General features: G+C 49.3%; 1 protein-coding gene across 1 annotated transcript in view; it reads right to left on the reverse strand.

Moving 5' to 3' along the window:
• The window catches only part of pkdcca (protein kinase domain containing, cytoplasmic a), a 37,947-nt gene that overhangs the window by 19,752 nt on the left and 6,606 nt on the right, over positions 1-11,589 (reverse strand). Inside the window, exons 2-3 of the mRNA XM_059024737.1 lie at positions 3,818-3,940; positions 63-334 (exon numbers count right to left, since the gene is read on the reverse strand). Coding sequence (XP_058880720.1) covers positions 63-334; positions 3,818-3,940 — 395 coding nt within the window. The remainder of the gene's footprint in view (positions 1-62; positions 335-3,817; positions 3,941-11,589) is intronic.

Consider the following 11,589-nt stretch of genomic DNA (forward strand, 5'->3'; position numbering starts at 1 on the left):
TCAAACGCTTGATACATGAGCTCCTTGTTTACAGGCGGTCATGGCGAGATGGCTCTCCTCACCTGTAGGCGTTGTAAAGGTTCCTCTTCTCGTTGATGCTCTGGCAGAGACCCTGGCTGGAGCAGTGCAGGGTGAAGTTTCGAGCAGGGAACTCCATGAAGCAGTCTGCACTGGAGGAGCAGGGAGCCTCGTCAGCGCTGGCATCGTCCAGGTCCGTCACCTTCAGCTCCCCGTCCACGATGACAAACTGCCGGGGCCGGAAATCCAGCAGTGTGATTGAGCCCAGGGGGGAGTGCGCCAAGTAGTGCAGGAGACGAACCAGCGAGAGGCAGATCTGAGGAAGAGAGAGAGCAGTGACATCACTGAGAACCTTGACACACTGGGGACAGCACACACAGCACACTGAGAACCCTGACACACTGGGGACAGAGCACAGCACACACAGCATACTGAGAACCCTGACAAACTGGGGAGCCTGAGGACAGAGCACAGCACACAGAGCATACTGAGAAGTTACGCAGAGTTTTAACACTGCAGTTTTGCTGACTATGTAGCGAATAATGTTTAATGTACATTGAATGTTTTGTTTACTCAAACAAATCTGTTAGCTACCTAACCAATCGCACAATGATATATATTTTTTATTTTTTATTTCTTAGCAGACGCCCTTATCCAGGGCGACTTACAATTGTTACAAGATATCTCATTATTTTTACATACAATTACCCATTTAAACAGTTGGGTTTTTACTGGAGCAATCTAGGTAAAGTACCTTGCTCAAGGGTACAGCAGCAGTGTCCTCCACCTGGGATTTAATCCACGACCCTAACCACTACTCCACACTGTTGCCTGTTAACAATACGTTAACAAGTGAAAGTCCCACCCCAGACTGCTAAATGTTTCCAGTCAGAAGTTGCCTCCCAGTCTTCTTCAGCCTGATCCCCTGAGCTACACTAGCCCCTTCCTTCCCTGACATCATTGCCCTGGCCTCCCCCTCTCCTTTGTTCCCGTTTTGTGCTCTTCTAATTGGGCTTGGCCGCTGCTTGTTGGCGTGTGAATGGGTTGACCCCTCTTGATATCACAAAGCATACAGCTGCTCCATGTTCACAGTGTGGATTCAGCCCGGTCTGAAAGGCTCAGGGCTCAAGAGCATGACAAATATCTTTGGCTGGAGAAAGGAAGGGGCGGGTGAACTACTGTCTCAAGGAACAGTACACGACTCACACTCCCACAAGCACAAAGGGCATCCCTTGATATACTGGGCTCCTAGACAGACTCAATAGAGAACAATGCCTGTGTTAGAGACTGGGTTGGAAGCTTGTCATGTGTAATGGGCCGCTGTGTGATTTCAGATTCCAGCACGCAGAGTCCAGCTGCTTTATCGACAGGGGGGTTCATCGACCGGGGGGGGGGGGGGTCATCGACAGGGGGGGCTGGGGGGGGGGGGGGTTCTAGCTGATTTTTCCTTATTAGCGGCAAGGAGCAGCAGCTCATTAATAATGTATGTGAGCAGACAGGAGTCGAGCAGCATGGCTCTTGCTGACATTAATAATGAACTGCTTTTTCTCGCTGCAGACAGTGTGAGACAGAAGAGCCTCGTGTGCTTCTTGCTGCACTGAGAGGGAAATCCCAGGCTGGTCAGTGGGTCTGTCTGCCTTTTCTTTCTGAGGAACGAGGCCTCATTTCTCCATGTCTGCCTGCTCCTGTGGGTCAATATCTGTGTTCATCTCAGTTCCTCTCCATACCTGTGTTGGATAATTTGGCTGATTTCTCTGGGAGGTCTATAGACCCTGCAGCCTCATTTCAAAAGCTACATGGGGGAAAGAGGTGAGGAATGAGCAGCCTGACCCATCACTCCTATCTGTATTAGACAGACTGCTTTAAAAGCTAATTCAGAACTGTGAATATGTGAGCCGGCCGCTGCCTCTGTACTGAAACTGGATTCCAGTGAGCAGCCCCAGGAGAGGGTCCAGATGAAAGCAGACGTCAACGCGCACAGGAAATGGCTGCAGACCTAAATAGGCTATTTGAAATTCACTGGATTTACAGACGGGCTCCCCCGGGTCTATTAAGGCCTCATATGAATTGCAAATCCTGGTGCCCCGTTTCTGCGTGGATGGACGCCTTGGACAAGCCCCAGCACTCTCTCAGCTGTTTCTCACACAGAGCTTGCACAAACAAGCACAAATAGGGACTTGAAAAAAATTACAATTGGACTGATGATTGGAGGTGAGACTGGAGGAGGATCCTGTGTTGTATCAATGTGCTGATGATTGGAGGTGAGACTGGAGGAGGATCCTCTGTTGTATCAATGTGCTGATGATTGGAGGTGAGACTGGAGGAGGATCCTGTGTTGTATCAATGTGCTGATGATTGGAGGTGAGACTGGAGGAGGATCCTGTGTTGTATCAATGTGCTGATGATTGGAGGTGAGACTGGAGGAGGATCCTCTGTTGTATCAATGTGCTGATGATTGGAGGTGAGACTGGGGGAGGATCCTGTGTTGTATCAATGTGCTGATGATTGGAGGTGAGACTGGAGGAGGATCCTGTGTTGTATCAATGTGCTGATGATTGGTGAGACTGGAGGAGAATCCTGTGTTGTATCAATGTGCTGATGATTGGTGAGACTGGAGGAGAATCCTGTGTTGTATCAATGTGCTGATGATTGGAGGTGAGACTGGAGGAGGATCCTGTGTTGTATCAATGTGCTGATGATTGGAGGTGAGACTGGAGGAGGATCCTGTGTTGTATCAATGTGCTGATGGAAGTGAGACTGGAGGAGGATCCTGTGTTGTATCAATGTGCTGATGATTGGTGAGACTGGAGGAGGATCCTGTGTTGTATCAATGTGCTGATGATTGGTGAGACTGGAGGAGGATCCTGTGTTGTATCAATGTGCTGATGATTGGTGAGTCTGGAGGAGGATCCTGTGTTGTATCAATGTGCTGATGATTGGTGAGACTGGAGGAGGATCCTGTGTTGTATCAATGTGCTGATGATTGGAGGTGAGACTGGAGGAGGATCCTGTGTTGTATCAATGTGCTGATGATTGGTGAGACTGGAGGAGGATCCTGTGTTGTATCAATGTGCTGATGGAAGTGAGACTGGAGGAGGATCCTGTGTTGTATCAATGTGCTGATGATTGGTGAGACTGCAAGAGGATCATGTGTTGTATCAATGTGCTGATGATTCTGGAGAAAGTCCTCATCTGTTCCTCCAAGGAGTTTATAGTAAACTTTCACTGTCATTTTTCTCAGGCTCTTCCCTCATGCATTTACCATAGTTACCATGTTTAGTAATAGGTAGGCAGGCAGGCAGGCAGGCAGGCAGGCAGGCAGGCAGACAGACAGACAGACAGACAGACCGACAGACAGACACACATACACACACACACACATACACACACTCACACACAGACACACAGACACAGACACACAGACACACAGACACAGACACACACACACACACACACACACACACTCACACTCACACACAGACACACAGACACACAGACACACAGACACACACACACACACAGACACACAGACACAGACACACACACACACTCACACACAGACACACACACAGACACACACACACACACACACATACACACACTCACACACACACACACACACACACAGACACACACACACAGACACACTCACACACAGACACACACTCACACACACACACACACACACACTCACACACACACACTCACACACACACACACACACACACACACACAGACACACTCACACACACACAGACACACACACACACACACACACACACAGACACACACTACTCACTCGGAAGCGCTCCTCCCAGGACGTCTGCAGCAGCTGGATCATCTCCAGAGGGTTGCCCAGCTCGGTGATGGCAGTCAGGGTGTCAGTGATGTCATTGCTATCCTGGTAACAGTAACCATGGAGCTGCAGGGACAGAAACACAAGGAACAGGTCAGGTCAGGTCAGTCAAACACACACCTCACACCTCCAACACCTTGCAAGACACCTCTAGACTCCCAGCGGGCAAAATCAAACAGGACACTTGGAAAAGAATTGCTGCAACTCAAGAGCCTGTCCTGGCATTATATTTATTATAGAGGATGTCTGAAGGGGTTTAGGGGTCAGTGTGGATAGGGTTAATGTGATCTGTGGGAGTCAGCATTGTAGAGCTGAGTCCTGCCACCTACAGGACAGTCAGTCTGTAAACAGGACGCACACACAGCTGAGCGCAGTGCAATTGGAGATGTGGGACGCTTGATCAGGTGATCCAGTCCGGTGCTCAGCGTTCAAGTTTGTGTTGGTACCAGGACCCTGGATTGCGCATGAAACAGCTCCATGCAGTCTTGCTGGATTCGATACCTCACAGCACAGCGCACACTTTCTGGCAGCCCAGACACATTCTCAGCTCTCTGATCCTCTCATTGTGAGGTCTAGGCCAACCAAGTGTGTGTTTACAGAGCTCAGAGCAGCTCAAGAAAAGCTTATTAGTGCTTTGGGGTTTCAGAGAAATGCTTTCAGCTCCAACTCTGCAGAACACTGTTGTTTTTTGCTTTTAGCTCTCAAGTGAACGCTCAAGCAAATATCTGGGTGGGGTGTTGAATTATTTATTTTGTGAAATATTAAGGCTAGTCCTTAAACCAGCATGCAACTTACCACACAGTACCATAGCAAAGCAGGACTCCAGAACACACAAACACAAACACACACTAATCACACACACACAAACACACACAAACACACACAAACACACTCAAAAACACACACACAAACACAAACACACACTAATCACACACACACACAAACACACACAAACACACACAAACACACTCAAAAACACACACACAAACACAAACACACACTAATCACACACACACAAACACACACAAACACACTCAAAAACACACACACAAACACAAACACACACTAATCACACACACACAAACACACACAAACACACACAAACACACTCAAAAACACACACACAAACACAAACACACACTAATCACACACACACACAAACACACACAAACACACACAAACACACTCAAAAACACACACACAAACACAAACACACACTAATCACACACACACACAAACACACACAAACACACACAAACACACTCAAAAACACACACACAAACACAAACACACACTAATCACACACACACAAACACACACAAACACACTCAAAAACACACACACAAACACAAACACACACTAATCACACACACACAAACACACACAAACACACACAAACACACTAAAAAACACACACACAAACACAAACACACAGTAATCACACACACACAAACACACACAAACACACTCAAACACACACACACACACACACTCAAAAGCACACACGCACGCACACACACACACGCAAGCACGCACACATGCACCCACACACACACACACACGCACACACGCACGCACACACACACGCACTTATGCACACCGCTCTGCATAACGTACCACACACAAGAGACATTAAAAACAAATGCTGGGCTGCCAAGTAATTGAACTCTGGGAAGCAGGCTGGCAAGACAGGACTGTGGTGTGGTGGAAGAGCAGACGGGGGGAGCGCGCTCTTCCAGGATTTCAGCACTCTGCTTCCGCAGCAATCACAATCAAAAAACAAAGGATAGACTTGCTTTTTTACATTGAAATGTTGGCCAGGAAATCCCAGACCAGATCCTGCTCTGCATGTTTGTGTTTCTGAAACAACTAACCCTGTTGTCAAAGCAGGACTTCAGGAACACCACCTTCGTGTCCATGTCTGTCCAAAGCAGACATGAAAGTATCTTCTTACTTCCAGCACTCTGCGTATCATTGGGAGCACTTCGGGAGCTTTCAACCCCAATATGGGCCCCATCTGCTCCAGTCTCTGAACTGACCCTGCATTATTTCACTCCTTCCTTTTAGATTATTTAACTTGGTATATATATTTTTTTTAAAACAGCTCTGAATGCAGTCCTGTTTGAAACATGCACCCTGCTCTCCTAGCTTTGCAAGCCTGCTCTGTTTCAGGAGCAGCCCCATTCCCTGACTATAGAACCCTGCTCTCATAGCTTTGCAAGCTCGCTCTGTTTCAGGAGCAGCCCCACTCCCTGTCTATAGAACCCTGCTCTCCTAGCTTTGCAAGCCCGCTCTGTTTCAGGAGCAGCCCCACTCCCTGGCTATAGAACCCTGCTCTCCTAGCTTTGCAAGCCCGCTCTGTTTCAGGAGCAGCCCCACTCCCTGGCTATAGAACCCTGCTCTCCTAGCTTTGCAAGCCCGCTCTGTTTCAGGAGCAGCCCCACTCCCTGGCTATAGAACCCTGCTCTCCTAGCTTTGCAAGCCCGCTCTGTTTCAGGAGCAGCCCCACTCCCTGGCTATAGAACCCTGCTCTCCTAGCTTTGCAAGCCTGCTCTGTTTCAGGAGCAGCCCCACTCCCTGGCTATAGAACCCTGCTCTCCTAGCTTTGCAAGCCTGCTCTGTTTCAGGAGCAGCCCCACTCCCTGGCTATAGAACCCTGCTCTCCTAGCTTTGCAAGCCCGCTCTGTTTCAGTAGCAGCTCTTCCCTCTGATAGGCTTTGGTAGGCTCCTACCTCCCTCATTGTCCTGCACAGAGGGGGCAGGAGGCTGACAGAGCTACAAGCTCAATGAAGAGAGAGACGCTCCAAACTGGACTATTATGATGATATCATCATCATACCAGACTCACAGGACAGCGAGAGGGAGGAAGGTTGGCCAATAGCTGGTCAATGGGGTGCAAAAACACGCTGACCCAACTGAGCTGAGCTGAGCTGAGTGTAACTTTATTAATATTAAATACTGACATTCAAAAAAGTCACTGGGATCAATATTGTTTCTAAAAGATAGACAGATAGATAGATAGATAGATAGATAGATAGATAGATAGATAGATAGATAGATAGATAGATAGATCACTAAATGACTGTGTGTGAGTGTCTGTGAGTGTGTATGTGTCTGTGTCTGTAAGTGAGTGTGTGTATGTGTCTGTGTCAATGTGTGTGTGTGTCTGTGTCTGAGTGTGTGTCTGTGAGTGTCTGTGTCTGTGTCAATGTGTGTGTGTGTGAGTGTGGCTGTGTCAATGTGTATGTGTGTATGTGTGTCTCTGTCTGTGTGTCTGTATGTGTCTGTGTCTGTTAGTGTGTGTCTGTGTCTGTGTGTGTCTTTGTCTGTGTGTGTGTGCCTGTGTCTGTGTGTGTGTGTGTGTGTCTGTGTGTCTGTGTGTGTCTGTGTCTCTGTGTCTGTGTCTCTGTGTCTGTCTGTGTCTGTGTGTCTGTCTGTGTCTGTGTGTGTGTCTGTGTGTGTGTGTGTGTGTGTGTGTGTGTCTGTGTCTGTGTGTCTGTGTGTGTTTTTGTGCTTTGGACAGACATGGACATGAAGGTGGTGTTCTGAAGTCCTGCTTTGTTCTGGTACTGTCTGTTATTGAAGCAGACAGCAGGGTCTGCTTCAGAGGGGTCAGTGCTGTTACAGGATAAACTGCTTTTGAAGGGTTAATATACCTACTGTATGAAACAGTTCTGGTTCTGAAATGTCTTGACGTGCAGGCGGTGACAGACTGAGCCCTTTCTGCTTGGCTTCACAGAAGCAGTGTCGGTGTGTTTTCAGCATCCTATTTGAAACGTTCTATTTGTACTGCTTGTCCCCGCTTGTCTAATCGATCCCGTTTGAGGGGGTTTCAGAGTGAAACACTAGGAACTGCAACGTTCCCTTTCCTTCATGTGGGAGTGGAGCCCGGCTCAGAGCCCACGGGCCAGCGCACTGCACACGATCACTCAAATACAACACTGCAAATCAAGAGTGGGAGTGGAGCCCGGCTCAGAGCCCACGGGCCAGCGCACTGCACACGATCACTCAAATACAACACTGCAAATCAAGAGTGGGAGAGGAGCCCGGCTCAGAGCCCACGGGCCAGCACACTGCACACGATCACTCAAATACAACACTGCAAATCAAGAGTGGGAGTGGAGCCCGGCTCAGAGCCCACGGGCCAGCGCACTGCACACGATCACTCAAATACAACACTGCAAATCAAGAGTGGGAGTGGAGCCCGGCTCAGAGCCCACGGGCCAGCGCACTGCACACGATCACTCAAATACAACACTGCAAATCAAGAGTGGGAGAGGAGCCCGGCTCAGAGCCCACGGGCCAGCGCACTGCACACGATCACTCAGATACAACACTGCAAATCAAGAGTGGGAGTGGAGCCCGGCTCAGAGCCCACAGGCCAGCGCACTGCACACGATCACTCAAATACAACACTGCAAATCAAGAGTGGGAGTGGAGCCCGGCTCAGAGCCCACGGGCCAGCGCACTGCACACGATCACTCAAATACAACACTGCAAATCAAGAGTGGGAGAGGAGCCCGGCTCAGAGCCCACAGGCCAGCGCACTGCACACGATCACTCAAATACAACACTGCAAATCAAGAGTGGGAGTGGAGCCCGGCTCAGAGCCCACAGGCCAGCGCACTGCACACGATCACTCAAATACAACACTGCGAATCAAGAGTGGGAGTGGAGCCCGGCTCAGAGCCCATGGGCCAGCGCACTGCACACGATCACTCAAATACAACACTGCAAATCAAGAGTGGGAGAGGAGCCCGGCTCAGAGCCCACGGGCCAGCGCACTGCACACGATCACTCAGATACAACACTGCAAATCAAGAGTGGGAGTGGAGCCCGGCTCAGAGCCCACAGGCCAGCGCACTGCACACGATCACTCAAATACAACACTGCAAATCAAGAGTGGGAGTGGAGCCCGGCTCAGAGCCCACGGGCCAGCGCACTGCACACGATCACTCAAATACAACACTGCAAATCAAGAGTGGGAGAGGAGCCCGGCTCAGAGCCCACAGGCCAGCGCACTGCACACGATCACTCAAATACAACACTGCAAATCAAGAGTGGGAGTGGAGCCCGGCTCAGAGCCCACAGGCCAGCGCACTGCACACGATCACTCAAATACAACACTGCGAATCAAGAGTGGGAGTGGAGCCCGGCTCAGAGCCCATGGGCCAGCGCACTGCACACGATCACTCAAATACAACACTGCAAATCAAGAGTGGGAGTGGAGCCCGGCTCAGAGCCCACGGGCCAGCGCACTGCACACGATCACTCAAATACAACACTGCAAATCAAGAGTGGGAGTGGAGCCCGGCTCAGAGCCCACGGGCCAGCGCACTGCAAACGATCACTCAAATACAACACTGCAAATCAAGAGTGGGAGTGGAGCCCGGCTCAGAGCCCACAGGCCAGCGCACTGCACACGATCACTCAAATACAACACTGCAAATCAAGAGTGGGAGTGGAGCCCGGCTCAGAGCCCACGGGCCAGCGCACTGCACACGATCACTCAAATACAACACTGCAAATCAAGAGTGGGAGTGGAGCCCGGCTCAGAGCCCACAGGCCAGCGCACTGCACACGATCACTCAAATACAACACTGCAAATCAAGAGTGGGAGTGGAGCCCGGCTCAGAGCCCACAGGCCAGCGCACTGCACACGATCACTCAAATACAACACTGCGAATCAAGAGTGGGAGTGGAGCCCGGCTCAGAGCCCATGGGCCAGCGCACTGCACACGATCACTCAAATACAACACTGCAAATCAAGAGTGGGAGTGGAGCCCGGCTCAGAGCCCACGGGCCAGCGCACTGCACACGATCACTCAAATACAACACTGCAAATCAAGAGTGGGAGTGGAGCCCGGCTCAGAGCCCACGGGCCAGCGCACTGCACACGATCACTCAAATACAACACTGCAAATCAAGAGTGGGAGTGGAACCCGGCTCAGAGCGAGAGAGAGAGAGAGAGAGAGAGAGAGAGAGAGAGAGAGAGAGGGAGAGAGAGAGAGAGAGAGTGAACTGATGCAAACCCAGGTGCTGTTTTCTGTGCATTTCTTTCCCTCTGAAGGGGGATGTTAAGCCTGCTTTAATTGTGCCTGTTGGCTACCATCCACCAGCACCCCGGAATGACCTTCACAAAAACACATGATGGTACCACAAGCTGTTCATTAACACAGCCCTGGTTATTTATTATCAGACAGAGGAGATCATCACTTTTACAAATGAGCACAACAAAGATCCAACAGCGCAAAACAAAACTCGAATCACGAACACTGGAGCACATGTCTTAAAGACATTCTGAAAACAGAAAATCACGTCTTTCAGCATCAGTGAGAGTGTTGTCTTACTTATAATGATTATGTGTCTGTGTGGACTGCAGATCAAATCAAATGCATGTTGTTATATTATATCTTCATGAACAATATACAGCACACACACACACACACACACAGACACACACAAACACACACACTGACACACACACACACCGACACACACACACACATACGCACATACACACGCACACACACACACACACACAGAAACACACACACACACTCACACTGACACACACACACACAGTGACACACACACAGACCAACAGACACACACACACACTGACACACACACACACTGACAAACACTGACACACACACAAACAAACAGACACGCACACACACACACGCAATGACACACACTCACACACTGCAATAGAACTGAACTGAATGTGTGTGTGTGTGTGACAGAGTGTGTCTTTGTGTGTGTGTGTTTGTGTCTGTGTGTGTGAGTGTACGTATGTCAGTATCTGTGTGTGTTTCAGTGTGTGTGTGTGTGTGAGTGATTGAGTGTCTGTGTGTGTGTGTGTGTGTGTGTGTGTCTGTGTGTGTGTATGTGTGTGTGTGTGTGTGCATGTGTGTCTGTGTGTGTGTGTGTCTTTGTGTGTGTGTGCATGTGTGTGTGTAAATGTGTGTCTGTGTCTGTGCATGTGTGTCTGTGTGTGTGATTGTCTGTGTCTGTGTGTGTGCATGTGTGTGAGTGTCTGTGTGTGTGTGCATGTGTGTGTGTGTGTGTGTGTGTGTGTGTGCATGTTTGTGTGTGTCTGTATGTGTGTGTGTGTATGTGCATGTGTGTGTGTTCCCATGAAAGCAGGTTCTGACACAGCACAGGTCCTGTTTGAGATGCTCATGAGTGCTGCACTATCTCCCAGCAGCTCTACAACCTGTCAGCTGCCACCAAACCACAGGACGAAACTCTGACACTCTGAAACTCCGACACTCTGAAACTCCGACACTCTGAAACACTGACACTCTGAAACCCTGACACTCTGAAACGCACACCCCCGCTATGTACAGATGTGTTCTTTCTGGTTTACCTCAAAACTCTATATAGCACATTTCTTACAGTACAGTCATAAAATAAAATAACGAAATGTTGAGATATTTCGCCTTGCTTTTCTCAAGCATGTCTTGAGGCATTAATATGTGCTGAATCATATTGTGTTCACCAAAAAGAAGCCCAGTGATGAAGTGTATTAATGTAATCTGCAGCACAGAAACATTCAGCTGAAATCAGTCTGGAAACAGCAGCTCAGTGACACCTCACAGAAACATTCAGCTGAAATCAGTCTGGAAACAGCAGCTCAGTGACACGTCACAGAAACATTCAGCTGAAATCAGTCTGGAAACAGCGGCTCAGTGACACCTCACAGAAAC

This window comes from Acipenser ruthenus, chromosome 5 (assembly GCF_902713425.1).
Source record: "Acipenser ruthenus chromosome 5, fAciRut3.2 maternal haplotype, whole genome shotgun sequence".
In the NCBI taxonomy this organism is placed as follows: domain Eukaryota; kingdom Metazoa; phylum Chordata; class Actinopteri; order Acipenseriformes; family Acipenseridae; genus Acipenser; species Acipenser ruthenus.